Here is a 20587-nt window from a genome sequence, read left to right as displayed (position 1 = left end):
GCTTATAGCTTTGGCTACAACTTTCCTTTTCTAGCCAAACTCTTAATGTCTCTTGCAGGTGGAGAATGTTTTGTGCTCTCCAAGTATGATTTTTCTTTAAGAATGAATTCTTTGGACCGTTGGTCTAAGGAGTCATGTTTGTGAAGAAATTAGTAGCAAGCCCCAACCTCTTGCAGAGACAGTGGGTGGTTATTATTCTTAAGTTTACTAATTTGTATAATGGCATTGCTACACTGTTGTTCAGCATTTCCCCCCTCCTCCACATCTGGACACCCTGAATACAAATATTGCCCTTCAGCATCTTTCCAATGATTGCAGGTTCAGATGAAATTGTTTTTCGGTTCCATTCAGCTGTAAACCAAAACCGCACTTGATTTTCCTTTAATTGGTGTCGTTTTTCTTCATTCCTTTCCCAAGCGTGAGCCCTCTTCACAGTCTTATGCAGCAGTCTTTTGTCAAGGCACTTCAGATGTGGATTCATTTTGCAGGGGTGTCGAACTCATTTGCTATGAGGGCTGGATCTAACTTAAATGAGACCTTGTTGGGCCGGGCTATGTCAGGTTGAGCCAAGCCATGTGTATCCCTATTTAAGATTAGGTAGCAGAGATATAAACTTTATAAAGGACACAAACAAACACAATGATATATTTTTAAAAAACTTAAAACATGATTAAAATGTTAGCACTCGTTGGTCTTAAAGGTGCTTTCTTTGTATTTCTCCCATGGGATCCAGGGAACTGGGTAAAGAAAGCTCTGGCTCTTTCCTTCCTTCTCCAGGGGACTGGGGGGAGGAGCCTCAGCCACTAGAAGAGACTTGGGTCAGTAGCTCTGCTGTGCGATTGAGAACCTGGCAAAGCAAGCTCTGCCTTTCCCCCTTCCTCCCCAATGGAGGAGCCTCAGCCAATGGAGAAAATAGAGGTTTTGCTCTGTAGCTCCTGTGTGATTGAGCAAGCCTTGCAAAGCAAGCTGTTGTGCTGAAGAAAGCAAGAGATAGGGAGAAGGAAGCAGATGACAGCCAGTTGCTCGGGGGCCTGATTTGGCCCCCGGGCCACATGTTTGACATTCCTGATCTACTGCATTATTTCTTCAGAGTACAAATATGTATCCATGGCAGGTTCAGGGTTACCAATCATATCTACCAAAGCAAGAAAATATGCATGTTGACCAGTTCACACAAAGTGGCAACTCTGTGTATTGTGTGTAGTGCACATTCTTGGTATGTGAGGTAAGAGCACCAACAGTCTATTGACTTAAAAGGGCTTTCTACGCTAGCAAGTCTATGTTTGTGCGACTTAAAACACTCTGCATGTGAGCCTTTCTTTGAACCTCCAAACTGTTTGCCATTGGTGGTAGTCAGGTCCAGTAAGCATTGCACCTACGCCTTCTCTTAAGTAACTACAAACAGTATCTCCCAGGGGATGTTATTTTTTAAGCCACTGTTCTGGTGTACCCCAACTTAAGCAATCACCATATTGCAGTAGTTAGCTGAGGATATTGCTGCTTCGCCTACTGATCTCAGCATATAAAATGGGCTGTTAAAAGCCCCAGGTGGTGGGGCAATTGTGTTTTATACATGGTTTTGTGGTGTGCTTCCTAGCAGTACTATGGTGTGCTGTGGCATCTCACAGTCCTCCAGTTTCCTCAAGCATAACCGGTTTGCAGAGTTTTAAGCTAGCAAGATACACACTGCTTTGAGGAGCAATCTACTACTGTTTTCATCCAAACGGTCGAGAAGAAGGTTTTTTGTCAATTGCAGCAGTCTAAATTTTGCTGTGTATCTTCCAAGCAGGTTGTGTAAATAAATAGTACCTTGTTAGTCTCACCTCTTCCCCTCAGTCAGTTAGCAATCTTTCTCCACACTTTCTCTGACCAGTTCTTAAGATATCTATAAAAAGATGATGTCTTTAAAGGTCACCGGTATCAGAATTCACATGACCTCTTTCTTTCCTATGAGCTTATGTATTGCATACCAAGTGAAAATTCAACAGAATTCTTCTTGTGTTCTTCTGCCACCACGGGGTGAATTTTCTACATGCCATAGGGCTATTGAGCCATGGTGAATTAAGGACAGCTCCATAGTGAGAGGCAGTAAACCTCTAAATACCAGCACTAGGAACCACCATCAGGGGAAGTCTTTGACCTATATGCAGGAGTGAAATTCTAGCAGGAGCTCCTTTGCATATTAGGCCACAGACTCCTGATGTAGCCAATCCTCCAAGAGCTTACAAGGCTCTTTTTTGTAAGCTCTTGGAGGATTGGCTACATCAGGGGTGTGTGGCCTAATATGCAAAGGAGCTCCTGCTAGAATTCCACCCCTGCCTGTCCTATCTGCTGGCCTTCCAGAGCAACTGGTTGACCACAGTATGAGACAGGATGTTGGACTACATGGACCACTGGTCTAATCCAGCAGGGCTCATTTTATGTTCTTAGGGAAGTAGATATCTTCTGTTGGGAAACTGAATGGCAAACTTAGCCTGAGGGTGTGCTCAGTGGTAGGATGATCAGGTGCATCCATTCGCTGATTGTATGGTCTGACCTTAATGGCCCAGGCCAGGGGTGGCCAACGGTAGCTCTCCAGATGTTTTTTTGCCTACAAATCCCATCAGCCCCAGCCATTAGCCATGCTGGCTGGGGCTGATGGGAGTTGTAGGCAAAAAACATCTGGAGAGCTACTGTTGGCCACCCCTGGCCTGGGCTATCTCATCAGAAGCTAAGTTTGTGTGTTGGGGGTGGTGGTGGTCATCCCTAGTTAGTACTTGGATGGGAGCCCTCCAAGGAAGACCAGGGCTGCTAACAAGAGGCACCCAATGCCAAACCACCTCTGAAGTCTCTTGCATTGAAAACCCTAAGGCAGGGGTGTCAAACTCATTTGCTATGAGGGACGGCTCTTGACCTTGTTGGGCCGGGCCATTTGTGTCATAAAATGTAATGCCAGGTCAGGGAGATATAAACTTTATAAAGGATACAAACACACACACACTCCGCCTAATCCACCTCACGGGCTTGCTGAGCCTCAGCCCACAGAAGGAAGAGAGGCTTGGTTCAGTGGCTCTGCTGTGCAATTGGGAGAGCCTGGCAAAGCTAGCTCTCCTTCCCCCACTTCCTCCCCAAGGGAAGAGTTTTGCTCTGTAATTCCTGTGTGATTGAGCAAGCCTGGCAAAGCAAGTTGTGATGCAGAAGGAAGCAGATGGCAGTGAGTTGCTCGTGGGCCTGATAGGAACCTTCTGGGGGCCTCATGCGGCCCCCGGGCCACATGTTTGGCACCCCTGGTCTATTGTCATCCGTTGGCTGTGACATAATAGCACTTCCGATCCCCATTCACTGTGTTCAATAGCTGCTTGTGAAAGAGGTCATTACTCTCAGTATGCCAGAAAAGCAGAGATGCTGTAGCAGTAACAAATATATTTTTATTTCTTCTCAAGTTCAGGGCTTTTTTTGTAGCAGGAATCCTTTGCCTATTAGGCCACACATCCCAGATGTAGCCAGTCCTCCTGGGGCTTATAGGGCTCTTAGAAGAGGGCCTGTTGTAAGCTCCTGGAGGATTGGCTACATCAGGGGTATGTGGCCTAATAAGCAAAGGAGTTCCTGCTGCAAAAAGAAGCCCTGGTTCTATTTCACTTGCTCTCATTATATGGTCTACTTCGGCTGAGGTAGGGTTAACAGCCTTCAGGTGGGGCCTGGAGTTCAATTACAGCTGATCTCTGGGCTTCAAAGATCAGTTCACCTGGAGAAAATGGCAGCTTTAGAGGGTGGACTGTATGGTATACTGTAGAGCCAAGGAGAAACTTAAGTCCATTCCCAGGGAGTGGGATCATTCCCAAATCTTCAGGAATTTCCCAAGCCTAGGTTCAGGTAAGGACCCAAGTTGAGGAAGGTAAGCTGAGAAGTGAGGACCAAGCTAAGCAGATAAACGTTGGGCTGGCCCCTGCTATCTGGAGGTGGTTATTGAATTATTCTTGCACCCTCTGAAGTTATTCTGAAATTGGGCTGGGCACTGCTGTGAATCTCCATAAAGTTGGCCCAGGTGGGAACCTGCCAAACAGACAGCTGAGATCATTCATCAGCTAAAGTACTCTTCCCTTTGAGAGGCAGGGCCTACTCTGTGGTGGTACCCCAATTATGGAGCGCTCTTCCATAGAAAGATTTGGTTGCTGCTGACCCTCCTATGCTTTAGGTGCCTGATAAAACTGCTGTTTTCCCAGCCCTTTAACTTATGTCTGCTGGATATTTAAAAGACATTTGTGTGCATTTGTTGTGTTATCCTATGCTGTGTCACTCTGTAACTCTTTACAGGATTGTACTATTACACTATAGTCCTAAGAACACTTTCCTGGGAGTAATTCCCACTGAGTAGGCCTAAGAAGGATCCTGAGTAAACCTACTTGCAAGATTGTTCTCTTGGTTTCCCAGCTGCTAATTTCAATGTGGATGTCAGCTGTGGGTCATGTAAAAAAATGGAGCTAGAACAAAGCCTGTGCTTAAAGAGGAGCTATTTATTTACAAAACTATACAAAGCATCCAGGGGAAATCCTGGACTGTGCAACTACAGAGCTTCATTCTGTTTCTAGGTAGTTCGTTTCAGAGAAAACTTCTGTGTCCTTTAAAATCAAAACAGTGATAGGCTATCAACTGAAAAGTGTCTTGCTGCTGCAAAGCATCCTGCTAGAAAACGCAGGAAGTCACAAAAGAGTGCAGAAACAATTGCCAAGCTACCTCAGAAAGGTTAGGGATCTTGCCCGTGTAATATGCTTGCTTCTGCAGTGTTTTGGAGACACCCCCCCCCCTTTATTGGGGCAGAGGAGGCGAAGAAGAAGACGACTGCAGCTTTATACCCCGCCCTTCTCTCTGAATCAATGACTCAGAGCGGCTTACAATCTCCTATAACTTCTCCCCCCTACAACAGACACCCTGTGAGGTGGGTGGAGCTGAGAGGGCTCTCACAGCAGCTGCCCTTTCAAGGACAACCTCTGCCAGAGCTATGGCTGACCCCAGGCCATTCCAGCAGGTGCAAGCGGAGGAGTGGGGAATCAAACCCTGTTCTCCCAGGTAAGAGTCCACACACTTAACCACTACACCAAAGTTTGCCCTAAAGGGCTAGCTCAATCTTGCCAGTACTGGTTCGGACTTGAATGGGAGGCTAGCAAGGAAGTGCAGGGTTGCCACACAGAGGCAAGCATGGCAACGCCCTCCCCTCTTTGACTCTTACCTTGAAACCCCTCTAGTGTGGCCATAAGTCAGCTGCAACTTGTCAGCACTTTTCCCCACCAAGGACTTCTCAATCTGTTTCGTTTTCAATTTTTAGAAGATTAGGATGGGGGGGGGGGAAGAGATGTTTAAAATATGCCTTTCTTAAGGCAAAACTGGCATATTAAAAACCCCTCCCCCATCCTTTCCCTGTACTTTTTCTGTCATCAGCTCTAAAGGTACATATTGGAATTTCTCTTGGAATGGTTTAGCTGGCTGCCCTCCTAAACACACTCACTGGGTAATGAGAAAAGCCAAGGGGACAGTTTCTGAGTTAACGTAGGCATAGGAACAGGCTACAGGCATTCAGATGAGGCTGGATCTTTTTGTCTGAGTCAAACTTCTCTTTGGGCACCGGGTGAAGATAAAGCGGGAGAAAGTGTAAAGCCCTCACCTTGGTATGTGGGTCTTGCAAAAACGCATTTGGCCTCAGCCAACCATTTCTGTTTTTCTTTTCAACGGGTCCCCTCCTCCAGACCTGAGAGCCGGTGGGAGGGATTTCTGGCTGTCAGCAGAAGAAATGGGAGGGCATGTGAATGAAACAGGCTGTGGGAAGAACAGGAGGGAAGTTTTGTCACTGACCTGAGATTTCAGTCGCTTGGTGGAGAAGGGGTTGGGGGAAGCCAGAGAGAGAGAGAGAGAGAGAGAGAGAGACAGAGAGAGAGGATACTTCTGCAGAGCGCAGGGTGGTGCAAAGGGAGGGTTAATGGAAATCTCTCCCTATTGTGCAAAGGAGCAGTGGAATTCATTGTGTCCTGTTGGAGGTGGGGTTTTCCTTCTGCTGGGAGGGTCGGATTTGCAACTACCTTGAGAAAGTGGAGCAGAGCTGGAGAGACCCCAGATGGAGCCTGGTTTTTGCAGACTGCCAGCCCTCGAGGCATTCTCGGACCCCTTGCAAAAGCCAAATAAGAAAGCAGCTGTGCCAAATGTTGACCTGCAACCTTAAGGAGCCAGCCCTGGCTTGGGTTCCATCTCTGTGACCCCCCCCCCATCACATTTTTTCCACGGATGTGAGAACCCAGAGGGGGGGTTGCCTGTACTGAGCGCCAGGAGGAAGTATCCCAGGGTGACCAATACATCTCTCAGCAAGGGGGAAAACGGTGTGACTTCCAAAATTTGTTCTCTGTAAAGGGGGGGGGGGGGGGCTGGCTGGGTCAAAAAGCAGCAATGAGCTTCTTTTCTCTCTCTCTCTCTCTGAAGAGCAGTGATTTGCCAGAATAGCCACTCGCTCGGGAAAACAGGGATACTTTGTGGGGGGCTTGCTGGTGCCACCCTGGGTAATCCTGGATGCGATGGAGTTCCACGCTCTCACCTTGTCCTTCATCTTTGCACTGAAGCTACCGTCGGCCGCCTATGGGAACAAGCTGTTACCACATATGTGAGTATGCAAACTTCTCTTTGCTTTGGGATGGTTTTGTTAACTCAGCAACAGTTTCCTGGTCCTCTTCGGGAGTCCTAGTGTAGTTTTTACTGCTAACGAGACAAAAGGATGGACCAAAAAGTCCTGGGTTCAAATCTTGTCTTGGCTGCATGCTTCAGCGTGTTTACAGATCGTTCCCGTGAATCTAGAGAGACTTACCTTTGAGCATAGGATTGTGTTGTAGATGGTCTTAGGCAGGGCTTTTTTTGAGCAGGGATGCAGTTGCGGCTGGCTTGGCGTCAGGGGTGTGTGGCCTAATATGCAAATGAGTTCCTGCTGGGCTTATTCTACCAAAAAAAACCCCACCCTGGTCTTAGGTAAGGTAAAATCTCACCCTTGCAGTTCCTCCTCACCCCTGCCTCGGAATATGAGGGTGATTATCGGAAACGACTGGTGTTTGCACAGGGGACTGCATTTTTTGCAGTACTAGCCTCCACGGCAAGGGTGTTGTAAAAGATGTGGGATAACGTATGTAGGACGCTTTGATTGTTCTAAAATGCTCTTATGTGTAATGTTTATTAATGTCAGCAGTATATCTCCTTGTCGTACAATTGGTAAGATCCCAGGCGCCTGGGAGGGGGACAAGCCACACGTTCCTGGTTCCTGTCCTTTTATCTTCACGCAGCCGTTTAACCCATGACACTTTCCCAAAGGTGGTAGTGGGGAGATGAATGACGCTGCCTGGTTTAACTTCTGCTTCAGAAGATCTAGATGGCTAAGTCTGCCCAGAAGGGCACGGCATCCTTCACCTTCAAGAGGGGATTCAAGACAGCTTCAGGAGGGGATTGGCTAGCATATGGGGCAGAGGTCCATCAGTGACTATTAGCCACAGCGTATAGTTGGAACTCTCTATCTGGGGCAGTGATGCTCTGTATTCCTGGTTCTTGGGGGGGGGCACAGTGGGTGGGCTTCTAGCCCCACTGGTGGACCTCCTCATGGCACTTGGGGGTTTTTGGCCACTGTGTGGCACAGAGTGTTGGACTGGATGGGCCATTGGCCTGATCCAACATGGCTTCTCTTATGTTCTTGTTCTTCTCCATTTTATCCTCACAGCAACCCTGTGAGGTATGTTAGGCTGAGAGGATATGACTGGCCCAAGGTCTCCCAGTAAGCTTCCGCAGCAGGTGGGGATTTGAATCTGGGTTTCCCAAACTCTAGTCCGGCACTCTAACCATTATGGCACGTTGGGTGTCTGTATGTGGTTATTGTCATTATTAGCTGCCTGTGAGCTGCCTTTAATGGTGGAAAGAGTGGGTAAAGATTATATAGATTGGGTAGAGGGTATATAAAAAAGCAGTTCCTTTAATTTCCTTTCTTGAAAACCTCTCCGATTAACCCTTCAGTTGCCTCAGCCTTTCTCCTTCATTTGCTGCACCATTTGGTGTTATTACTATTAGACAGATGGGATGGTAGCTCAGTGGTAGAGCATCTGCTTGGAAAGCAGAAGGTCCCAGGTTCGATCCCTGGCATCTCCAAAAAAGGGTCCAGGCAAATAGGTGTGGAAAACCTCAGCTTGAGACCCTGGAGAGCTGCTGCCAGTCTGAGAAGACAATACTGACTTTGATGGACCCAGGGTCTGATTCAGTATAAGGCAGCTTCATATGTAGGAGGGATGGTGGCTCAGTGGTAGAGCATCTGCTTGGGAAGCAGAAGGTCCCAGGTTCAATCCCTGGCATCTCCAAAAAAGGGTCCAGGCAAATAGGTGTGAAAAACCTCAGCTTGAGACCCTGGAGAGCCGCTGCCAGTCTGAGAAGACAATACTGACTTTGATGGACCAAGGGTCTGATTCAGTATAAGGCAGCTTCATATGTTCATATGTTCACTGAGGCTGTTACCTAAAACCAGGGAGTGATTGCCTGCTGGCAAATTAAAAATGCAAACTAGTTTGAAGCCTGCTTGAACTTTCTCAAAGTGTTCTAGACGCAGTTGTTTTTTAAGAGTGCTGAAATTCTTTTGTCAGGATGGCAAAACCGTCTCACAGAAATGCAGTCCCCAGATTTCCTCAGCTGGGAAAAGTGAAAGGTAGAACTGGTTTACATTGGTAAGGGAAAAGATGTGTTGCCAAAATGGGATTGGAATCCCATTTCTGGTCCAAATTCAACAAACTTCCACTGAAAGTCAAACCAAGGTAGGTGCTGATAGAGCTGTGAATGAGTCTTGATGTTATTTCATTGCTAAACAGCAGTGGGGGGGAACCATAATTGATTGGTGAAGAGGAAGGTTTCTAAAAACTCTTCCCATTTGTAAGATCCGGTCTCCTTCCCTCATACCTCTTCCGTTAGGTAAAATGCACAGACCACTTGAAACCTGGAATATGTGAAAGGAAAAAGAGTTAAGCCCCACTCCCAATTGGAGCCCCAATCCAATTTCCCCCAAGATGCATATTTATCACTAAAATTATCCATGCTGAGCTCTGATCATGTACTTGGTCTGACGCTCAATTATACTGAATTATGAGGCTTAACTCCAGATTTTCTGTACCGCATGTCAGTGCTGAGGGTAGGGTAAGAGTTAATATTAAAAATCTTGGAAAAAAAAATTATCTTTGTGTCTTCTTCAGCCTGTGAAATATTTTAATTGCCAGCATTTTCCCTCTGGTCAGGCTCCTGCCCATGCAAAGCTTTCGGACCAGCAGAAATTCAGCAGCTAAAGCTTTGTACTTTTTATTTCCCCCATGGGAAAAAACAGGGGGAAGAAGCTAGTAACTCTCTAATTGAAAAGACTATTAATCTTTATGGAAGCTGTATTCACTTCCTGCTTCTTCCTCCTTCCCTTTTTCGTGTTAGCATTAAAAGCATTTTGTATTGCAATTAAAGATTATGGGTTTAGCTTGACATACCGTGCGGATCTTTGGAAAGTTTCCGTACAAGTCTGAGTTCCTGCCAGGACAGACGTCCTCTACTCAGCATTTCTCCCCCCCCTGTTTTTCTTTGTAAAACCCAGCTAGCACTGAACAATGCATTAAATGCAAAACCATCATTTCCATATGTTGTTATGGCAGCCCGGGCATCTGTTCGTGTGTGTGCTTTGAAAAACTCCACCAGAATTTCCTTGTTCCTGGAAAACTCATTAGTTTTATAAGCCTAGAAGTTTAAGGGAAGGATCATTTGGAATGGTTGAATTCTGGTATCTTTTGAGAATGCCAAGGGCTGGATATATGAGTCTTGCAACCCAGTCAAAAGCCAGAACACTTGGGTTTAAGCCTATTTTGACCTCATGGAATTCACTAGCCAATGAGCCACATTCCAGGTTAATGGGGTTGTTGGGGGGCAGGATGCAGCATTTGGAAACTGTCAATGTCAGTTTCTTTTAGGCCCCCACCCAGAACAATTTCTTTTGGTGTGGGTAACCTAAAGCCTGGACATTGTGCATGAGGATCTTGATCTGATCTTCTGACTTTCATGTAACTTTTTAAAAAGTAGTCACAGCAATATAGGAGTGGAATCTGGATTGAGATCACAGTGCTGAAGAGGAGAGGGGCGGTTACTTCTGGTATAACCTTTTGGTTATTTATTTGATAGCATCCTCCCCCCCCCCCCGCCCCAGTGCTGTTAGTTCAGCCAAAGCAGAGTTATCCATATTATACCTGGTTTTCCTCTTTACTGGGTGCCATAGAAGTCTTGAGGATCTGTGAATAAATGAGTTAAACTCCCCCCCCCCCCCACCCTGCACACATACAGACACCACAGGACCATTTCAAATTGGATTCCACTGCAACTGCTTAAAAAGATCAAAAAAACTGATGGAAAATCCATGATTGGGTTGTAAGATGCACCTTTATGGTGCAGTGTTTGGATGAGTACTCTTAGTCAGCACCCCCCCCCCCTTTTCAACCTTGCACATCGTAAAAACGTGAAGACAAATAGCTTAATAGTTTGATAAAAATGTTAATCAGCTCAGATTTAATTTTCGCCCAGTGCTTTTGCTGGAACATAGGAGCTGCTGGATTTCAAGACTGAGAACATGGGAGCGGCTGAATTTCAAATGGAGCAGCGTGCTATTATTTGTTTCTTGGACTAATAAAAGAACTAGAGAGGGTGGCGTGGTGGTTAGAGCATTGGACTAGGCCTGGGAAGACTTGGGTTCAAATTCTTGCTTATCATAAAACTCACTGGGTGACTGTGGGTCTCTCAGGCTGGTTCTGGACTGGCAGCTTGGGACGTATGGGAGGTGTCTCAGATTGGGCTGGCTCAAAATGGAGCAGCCAGGAGCCCATCCACACACTCCCCTGCTAAGTGCCCGTATCCTGCACGACAGGCGCTTTGGTACGGTCAGACGGCTGTAGCGCACCATCCCCTTGATGTAGTTTGGGTTTCTTTCCACCCCCCCCCCATACATTTTTAGTGGTAATGTACATATGCACTCATACGCTTGCGTGCTCTGGGCAGTTGAAAAAAAAAAATACCGGTGAGCGCCTAGAGCGGATTGGCAGATTCACACCACCAATCTTCCTCGCTTACACACTTCTGCATCCAGACACCAAAGAAGTGAATGGCGCGCAGCTCAGAAATTTGCTACCACTTCAAAAGTGGTAGCTTTCTGAGCCGCTTTGAGGATGCTGGAGGATGAGGTGAGTGCAGGACCAGGGTGGGGGGCAGATGTGCACGTTTCTGAGCCATCCCTGGTTTGCCTTAAACTGCCCATCTGGAACTAACCTTGATCTCTCACAGCTTGGCCTACCTCCTAACAGTTGTTTGGCTAAAAGGGGAACACAGCATATTCCTCTCTGACCTCTGTGGAGGAAGGGTGGGTAAACATTTAATCACTATGCAAGAGCCTCCTCATACATCAAACCCTGTATTTAACAGGATTGCTCTTTTTAAAAAATAAAAATACAGGAAGATTATGGAGGGTTTCCTTGTAGGAGCCAGGCCCCCAACGCTTGAAACTATAAGTTATGTACAGAAGAGCAATGAAGTGCTCTGTATACAGTTACCAAAACATAGATTATATATGCACTACAAACTTATACTGGTTTTATACCAGTCATGACATCCCGGGAGAATTTTGGGAACTGCTGGTTGATGAAGGTGGTGTAAACTCTTTGTTTGGATATCTACCCCCCCCCCCCCGTCTTCCCCCCCACCTCCACTATAGAGCAGGGGTGGCCAAACTGTGGCTTGGGAGCCGCATGTGGCTCTTTCGAAGCCCCCACTGCCCTATCAGCCGTCTTGGAGAAGGCATTTGGTCATGTGACAGGAAAAGAGGGAGCCAAAGTTATAATATCACTGGTGTCAAGGCTAGGACTGTGGGTAGTAGCCAAAAAGGGTGAGGGACAGAAAACACAAACCAAGCACCGGGACGTGTACCCTAGTGAGGAACATCCCAGAGGTGCAGAATGCAAGAGCCGGGGAGAGGAAATGCAACAGGAGTGCCAGAAAGTTCGTTGCATGAAGAAATGAGCCACAAATGAATCTTCCCCCTCTTGGAGTGATCTTGTCTTGTTGTTTTGCTGTTCTTCTCTGAATGCGTGCAAAGAAGAGGCAGGAAGTGTGTTGCCCTTGCTCATCCTGCATGTGAACTATCAGCAGGGCTTTCCCAAGAAACAGCAAAGCAGAAAGTGGAGACCATATAGTGGCTCAGAACCCAGCAGGTGGGACTCCGTGACCTACTGGGTTGAAGACCATGAGTTGAAGACCAGTACAACTGAGTATGAAACAGATGATGATCTATGCTTCCCCCAGCACAGAAAGGCGAAGTCTTCCTTCAAGTTACTGTTTGCATTCAGTTCTATAGAACACACATGAAGCCAATGGAAGGCAGAAAAATTGTAGGTCCCCAAAGCAATGTTTGCTTAGCGTGGGAATAAAAGGAGTTCCCATATTTTCGTCATGTTTTCTTCCCCTTGAATATCTGACAACCCAGATTTCAAAGTTGTCTTGGCATTCAGTAGCCTTTGATATTCGCCAGAACACTTTTTTGTGTGCGCACAGATGGAAATTGTTGGCACTGCATATTGGGGAGCTTGTCAGTGCGTGCCAGCCAGGAGTTGCAAATTCCTGCAGACACCCTCTCTCCTAAACAAAAAGCTCAGGATGATGAATGTTCATAATCCACATATTGTCTCCAATTGTTGGTTGTCAAATATACAATTTTAGAACAGCTCGACGGCGCATCCGTTTGGTAGCCCACAATCGTGTGTGTCTGTGTAGCTTAGGGTTGCCAATCCCCAGGTTGGGACAGGGGATCCCCCAGTTTGGAAGCCCTCCCCCCACTTCAGGGTCATCAAAAAGTGGGGGGGGAGGGGAGGGAAATGTCTGCTGGGAACTCATTATTCCCTATGGAGACCGATTCCCATAGGGAATAATGGAGACTTGATCTGCAGGTATCTGGGGCTCTGTGGGGGCTGTTTTTTGAGGTAGAGGAACCACATTTGCAATATAGCATCTGATGCCTCTCCTCAAAAGACCCTCCAAGTTTCAAAAAGATTGGACCAGCGGGTTCAATTCTATGAGCCCCAAAAGTAGGTACCCCTATCCATTATTTCCAATGTGTGGTGTGCGGTCCCTTTAAATGTGATGGCCAGAACTCCCTTTGGAGTGCAATTGTGCTTGTCACAACCTTGCTCCTGGCTCCACCCCCAAAGTCCTCAGATATTTCTTGAATTGGACTTGGCAACCCTAGTTTGGCTGGCTAAAATGCATAAGGCCTCTGCTGTATGGTTTGTTCCAAAGCTACCTTGTGCCCTTTCAATCTGTTAATTTTCGTTATCATCAATGACTGGAACTGCTTCTGTGACAGACCTTTTGCTGGATTTATTTTGGCACATCCTGCCTCCTTGAACCTCCCTTTCCCAACTTTCCAAAGACAATAGATAGCGCTCACCAAACAGGTTTAGTTTAATGAAAAAAATAACTTGACAATAAACAAACAATTCTGTTTTCATGCAGAGAGGCTCTGAGAGCCAACTGGTCGTCAAACGTGACCAGTACAATGTTGTGTGTGCTCTGTCTACAGCAGGGTGCAGAACTGAGTGGTGTATCCCAGAATCCTTTGCCATGTGTGCAGAGGATGTTTATGCATGGTGTCAAGAGCATCCCTTAAAAATATTGGTACTCTACCTGGTCATTTGGGCTACTATTAGGATTGTTACCTGATCGGGAGATCTGGAAAAAGCAACCTGGCCATTAAAAACAAAAAACCTTTTAAAACCCTTTGGATCAGTTTGCAGAAACTTAGGCTGTGTTCTTTTCCACTGGCACATCAGCCAATTTAATATCTGCCATCAGTGGCCTTCTGCTATCTACAAATCTAGCATAAGGGAAAGAGATCAAGATGGGCAGCTGTGTTAATCTGTCTGCAGCAGTAGAAAAGACTAAGAGTCCAGTAGCACCTTAAAGGCTAACATGATTTTGTTTTTGGAGATCTGAAGGGCACTGTTTTACAAACAGACTTCAAAAGGAATATACAGTGTGCAAAGACTGAATTAGATCAAGAAATTAAACACTTTCTGTTGTTCTTGTTTAGATTAAGACTTGGGTTTCCTCACTTGTTATAATTTCTAATAATCCAACAGGACCCCTTTTTTAGAAACTGTTCTTAACATGTTTGTTCATACCATAACATTTTATTGATCTTGGTCAATTCTCACATGCTTCAAACAGCCTCTTCCTTAATTAGTTTATTACGTGTATTTATCTTCACAGCATGTAAGAGAGGTTGGAACCTCTGACCTCTCTCATCATCTGTTAAAACTACCAAGCAGTTCAAGTCTCCAACAAAGAGAGTCCTTCCTGATTTACTATACCAGGCCTCTCTTTGCTCTTTCCCTTACCCTTATGTAATTTTCTGTGTACCAACAATGAGGGAAGTAATTTTCTTTCTTTCCATTGTATGTGAGGCAGTCCGCTCAGCCTCTGGTTTACAAAATCTTGTACTGGAATAAACATTATTAAAGATTTCAGGTTTTCACGGCTGGTAACATCATTAGGGTTTGTAGAATCTTTCGGGATCAAGTGCCGTGTTCTACTGTTGATCCCGAAAGATTCTACAAACCCTAAGGAATAAACATTGTTAGTCTCTAAGGTGCTGGACAGTCTGGACATCTGTTTTGTTCTTGTCCTTCAGCCATCTTTTAAAATTGGTGCATTTTAATGAAGCACAAAATATACTTTACACTTCAACAAAAGTGCTTTACTGATCTGGTGAAGGGGGCTTCATAGGCGCCAAATGAAACCATGGGAATAAATCCTTTGTCTCTTATATTATTTAATCCTTGTGAAAATCTGAGCAGGTATTTGGAGAAGGAGAATTTCAGAAGATATATCTATCTATTAAGGTAAAGGTAGTCCCCTGTGCAAGCACCAGTCGTTTCCAACTCTGGGGTGACGTTGCATCACAACGTTTTCACGGCAGACATACGGGGTGGTTTGCCATTGCCTTCCCCGGTCATCTACACTTCCCCCCCAGCAAGCTGGGTACTCACCTTGAAAGTTGTGTGTGTGTGTGTGTGTGTATTATTCTTTGCTCAAATGCCAATCTATAACGAGAAATGTTGTGGTGCATGGGTCTAGAGGAATACTGATACAGGTAGGGTGGGTGTCAGTGCATGTGTATGTGGACCCAAGCTGTGTGTGTGTGGAGTCCTGTCAAACTGCAGCTGGCTTATGGTGACCCTGTAGGGTTTTCAAGGCAAGAGATGAAGCAGAGGTGGTTTGCCATTGCCTGGCTCTGCATAGCATAGGGTTGCCAGCCTCCAGGTGGGGGCTGGAGATCTCCCGCTATTCCAACTCATCTTCAGGCAACAGAGATCGGCTCTCCTGGAGCAAATGGCTGCTTTGGAAGGTGGACTCTATGGCATTCTACTCCATTAAAGTCTCTCCCCTCCCCAAACCCCACCCTCCTCAAGCTTTGCCCCCCAAATTTTCAGGTATTCCCCAACCCAGAGTTGGCAACCCTAGCATAGCAACCCTGGACTTCCTTGGGAGTCTCTCACCCAAGTATCACCCTGGGCTGACCCTGCTTAGCTTCTGAGATCTGAGGTTAGCCTGGGCCATTCATGTCATGGTCAGTATCAAAATTGTTCTCAAGCCACTTGATGGTCAGCAGCATATAGAGTGTGGGGACAGATTTATATCTTATCAAGGATACATAAGCCTTGATAGTCCTTATCTCTGGAACTAGATGGGCAACACATTTGCTTTTTCTTGGAGAACCCCTCCCCCTGAAAATCCAAGGAAGGACCTGAGACAAATGTACCCATGTGTTTTCTTTCTTCCCCTGCAACCCACTCTTTACAGGCCAAACGTCTGTGCCGAGCAAGAACTCGCCATGGTGGGCCGGTGGCAGCCACGTGTCCAAGCCTTTTCCCGATTGGTCAAAGTATGGAAGCCGGGATGTGGAGGGCAGCCCTGGTGCATGGGCTATGAGCGGAGGTAGGTGTCCACACGCCCATGAGTTTATGACTGACTTAGATTGCTTAGAAGACTCTGGGGGTTGGGTGGGGGGGGGGAAACACAGCAGACCTGCTCTCTCCCTGCAGAATTCAGATTGACACTTCCGTTCCCCTCCTCCTATTCTGTGGCTTAACTCTGAGCTCCCAAAGCCCACCCAAACAGGTAGGGTTCGATAGTTGTCCGCAGCCTTACACTTTACGGAGTCTCCAGTGGGGAGAGACCATTATAAATTGGAGGAGAATACTTCTTTCTATGCCCTTGCTCCCTGGATGCAACACATAGTGTCATAAAAATGAGAGAATGCCTTCAATGGATGATGAGGGAGTGCGTGGGAACAGGCCATCTGTAGAAGATGTTGGGCCAATACCGTTCTGTGTTCTAGTCATACCTGCAGAATGGAAATGGCTTCATCTTTGAACATATGAAGCTGCCTTCTACTGAATCAGACCCCCCTCGGTCCATCAAAGTCAGTATTGTCTACTCAGACTGGCAGCGGCTCTCCAGGGTCTCAAGCTGAGGTTTTTCATGCCTATTTGCCTGGCCCCTTTTTAGTTGGAGAAGCCAGGGATTGAACCTGGGACCTTCTGCTAAACAGCAGATGCTCTGCCACTGAGCCACAGCCCCATTCATGGCTCTCCAGGATCTCAAGCTGAGGTTTTTTATGCCCACTTGCCTGCACCCTTTTTAGTTGGAGATGCCGGGGATTGAACCTGGGACCTTCTGCTTATCAAGCAGATGCTCTACCGCTGAGCCATCGTCTCTCCTCTTTCTAGTCCTCTTTCTGACTAGAAACACTCAGAGGACTCAAGTTGGGTTCTACTCAAAGGAGATATGCTTTCTCTGTGAATGTTCAAGATAATATCCTTCGTATTCTGAAAACCGTCCTAATTGATAATGTCGCTTGATAAAGCGCTTCTGCATTATGGTATATCACTGATCCTGCACTCACCTCACAACACAGGTATGATGCAAATGTAGATCCATGGCCAGAAATGTTGTCGTACGGACTGTGTCAATGCACAAAACACAGAGCCTAACAACAGGTTGTCTAAAATCAGCTAGGTAGCTGGGTTGGTCTGAAGTACCAGAACAAAGTGGCACCTTGAAACCCAACAAGGTATCTTCAATAAAACTTTGTTGGTCTTAAAGGTGCCACTGGACTCAAACTTTGGTCGGACTCCTTGACCAAAAGACTGGAAGGCAGGAGCAGATTTGCTTTTTATTAAGAAGGTGGGGGCAGGGAGAATCACCCAAAAAGTGATTAACATGTGGAATTCACTGCCACAGGAGGTGGTGGCGGCTACAAGCATAGCCAGTTTCAAGAGGGAGTTAGATAAAAATATGGAGCAGAGGTCCATCAGTGGCTATTAGCCACAGTGTGTGTGTGTGTGTGTGTGTATATATATATATATATATAAATTTTTGGCCACTGTGTGATACAGAGTGTTGGACTGGATGGGCCATTGGCCTGATCCAACATGGCTTCTCTTATGTTCTTAATACACTGCCTTTGCAAATAAAAGGGCTAGAGAGGCTGTTGTTGAGACTCCTGCTGTTGTGGCATTGGTGTGTTATATAATATAAAACAATTTCTATTTCTATCTTGTTAGCCTCCTTGTGGACTTTCATTAGCAGAAAGGCTAAAAATCCTCTAAATAAATGACGAATGATTTTGGAACCCTTAAGAGCCAGTTTGGTGTAGTGGTTAAGAGCAGCAAACTCTTAAGCTGGAGAACCGGGTTTGATTCTCCTCCACATGAAGCTGGCTGGGTGACCTTAGGTCAGTCACAATTCTCTCAGAGCTCTCTCAGCCCCACCTACCTCATGGGGTGTCTGTTGTGGGGAGAGGAAGGGAAGGAGATTGTTAGCCACTCCAAGACTTCTTTGGAGTAAAGAGTGAGGTATAAAAACCAATTCTCCTCCTCCTGCAGATTAATGCTAGATGAGGGTCGGCTGCGCATGGCATGCTTGCTGATGGTGGCACACCAGTCCCTTTTGCTTGCCCCAACAACCAAGACATTGCTGGGACCAGCCATGCAGAAGAAGGCAGTAGGCATGAATTATGCTTTAACACCTGAAGCTGTCTCCTATTGAATCAGATATATGTTGCTTCTGCACATGTGGAGCCCATTTAGCTATTGCGGCTAATAGACATCCTCCCTGAATGTACCTGGTCCATCAAAGTCAGTGTCTCAGGCCTTTCACATCACCTACTGCCAGATCCTTTCACTGGAAATGCTGGGGATAGAACCTGGGACCTTCTGCATTTCAAGCAGTTGCTCTACCCGGGAGCCACCACCCCTCTGTGCCCTCCAGATCTACACAACCACCGCCTACATTCAAGGCAAATCCCTGAGATGGAGCTTTACTTGCTCCATATTTGGCCAGGTACAACTCTTCCCCCCACCCTTTATTTGCCGACACACAATATCTTTACAGGTAGGCGCTGCATTTTTTGCACAGGTCCTTGGGCCAAAAAAACATTGCTTATCGCTGTACTTGATAAGTTTAGGTCTGCTTTGCACCATGACATTTTCCTACATGGAAGTCATCTGTACGTGTGTGGCTGAGGGGGAATAAGTTTATTCCATACTTTTTTTTCCCCTTCAAATGTAACAGCTTGTGCTTCAGATTAGAGCAGGGTGCTGTTGACAGCCAAACTGCTCAGTTTCGGCTGCTGCTGCCACTCTCCTGTGGAGTTTGTTAACAGCAGAGACGCTCCAGTGATCTTTTGGGGCACTGGTGGAGAAAGCAGGCAGTGCCCTGGGTGGTGAATATAAAAAATAAAGCAAACTGAATGTAAGAGGATTGTGCCAAAGGTCCACCTTAGTCTTCGTGTTCTATTCTTAGCAATAGTTGACCAGATGTCTCTTATGTGCCCCAGCATGTAGTAGTCCGAGATAGGTTGTTTGTGCACGTGTGGAGTTCATTTAGCTATTGTGGCTAATAGACATCCTCCCTGCATGGGAAGCTATGGCATTGAACCTATAAAGCAATCTTGCTTTGACCAGTTTAGCCCAGTAGATTCTGCTCTTACCAGCACCGGGATTGATTTCCCACTAACCTTATGCCGCCCTCACGCTCCTCTTCTCCGCAGGGCTTCCGTTGGATTTCACACTATCTGCCCCAGGGCTGCAATTTGCTCCACCTTTTCCATGTGGCAAACAAACTGGTTTTTAGAGGCTCTTGTTTGCTGCGCAAAAGAGGCAAAGCAAGTTGCAGCCCCGGGGCAGCTAGTGTGAAATCTGACGGAAGCCCCGTGGAGAAGAGGAGAGTGAGAGCGGCATAAGGTTAGTGGGATATCGGTCTGGCTCTTCAAGGCTTTGAGCCGTTTGGTGTGAGATCCTTTTGAATGGAGATGCTGGGTTATTCCACGTGCAAATTGTGTGCCTGGCTCTGTCATTGAGCTGAGAGGGTCTCCTGCCTGAGCTGCTGGTTGTCATTGCAACATCCAGAAGTTTGATACTGTATAAAATGCTTGGTGGATATCAGAGAGCCAAAGGAAGCAGACTTACTCATTAGCCTCTTTCAGAGGAGGAATATCTGGTTATTGGACGCATATTGGGTGGTAGTGGTGAATAAGGTTATAGTGGCAAGTCCCACACCCAGCCTATATGTATTCAGTAAGATTGTATACATGCACACAAATTATAGGAATGTATAGCATGCCTAATATACATGCATGCAAGCTGAGTCAGTATGCATGCCATTGAGCAGGCATCACTGGTAAAGCATCTGCTTTGCATGCAGAAAGTCCCAAGTTCAGTCCCTGACATCTCCAGTTAAAATAACCAGGTAAGCAGGCAATGTGGAAGACCTTTACTCAAGACCCCAGAGAGCTGCCACTAGTCGGAATCGAAAATACTGACTATGACAGAGCAGTGGTCTGATTCAAAATTAGGGGTCGGACAGTGGCTCAGTGGTGGAGCATCCGCTTGGTAAGCAGAAGGTCCCAGGTTCAATCCCTGGCATCTCCAACTAAAAAGGGTCCAGGCAAATAGACATGAAAAACCTCAGCTTGAGACCTTCGCGAGCCGCTGCCAGCCTGAGTAGACAAAACTGACTTTGATGGACTGAGGGTCTGATTCAGTATAAGGCAGCTTCATATGTTCATAAGAAAACTTCATGTGCTTAACAGTGTGTACATGCAAGCAGAGTCTGTGCATATGTCCACTGCATGCACATGGGTTTGCTTGTATGGTAGCATATACAAAGCCTATGAGCATAGTTTTGTATACTCTTCAAAACGAGGGGTACAGCAGAGTATCATGTGTTTTCTGAAAGGGTGTAATTGGGTGAGTGAGCAATTAGAGAATCTGGGCCTCTTGTTGACTACCAAATTCTATAGCTTGGCTTCATTTGAGCTTTAACCCGTCCCAAACTTTGCAAGAAAGCCAGGTCTGATTAAAATGGCAATACTTAAAAAAAAATGTCCTGGAAGAAGAAACATGGCTTTTAAGGCTTGCCTTGTATTTAAGGAATCCCAAGCACCCTATAATTGTCGACAATTAGCTTGTTGATGAGATCT

At 46.2% G+C, this 20587-nt stretch overlaps 1 protein-coding gene and 1 non-coding gene across 5 annotated transcripts in view; both read left to right on the top strand.

The window, feature by feature from the left end:
- The first annotated feature begins 3620 nt into the window (after positions 1-3620).
- Positions 3621-20587, top strand: part of LOC132586940 (multiple epidermal growth factor-like domains protein 6) — an 85655-nt gene continuing 68688 nt past the window's right edge. The window contains exons 1-3 of one of the 4 annotated variants that reach the window (XM_060259102.1): positions 3680-3852; positions 6445-6622; positions 15904-16038. In XM_060259102.1, the coding sequence (XP_060115085.1) occupies positions 6537-6622; positions 15904-16038 (221 nt within the window). In that variant the 5' untranslated portion in view covers positions 3680-3852; positions 6445-6536. Of the gene's footprint in view, positions 3853-6090; positions 6623-15903; positions 16039-20587 lie in introns of those variants that run through there. The other 3 variants (XM_060259099.1, XM_060259101.1, XM_060259100.1) reach the window with 3 other exon arrangements.
- On the top strand, positions 8073-8139 carry TRNAS-GGA (transfer RNA serine (anticodon GGA)). Its single transcript has one exon. It is a non-coding gene; the product is annotated as a tRNA-Ser (tRNA).

Source organism: Heteronotia binoei, chromosome 18 (assembly GCF_032191835.1).
Source record: "Heteronotia binoei isolate CCM8104 ecotype False Entrance Well chromosome 18, APGP_CSIRO_Hbin_v1, whole genome shotgun sequence".
NCBI lineage: Eukaryota > Metazoa > Chordata > Lepidosauria > Squamata > Gekkonidae > Heteronotia > Heteronotia binoei.
This window is presented reverse-complemented; position numbering and strand designations above follow the sequence as displayed.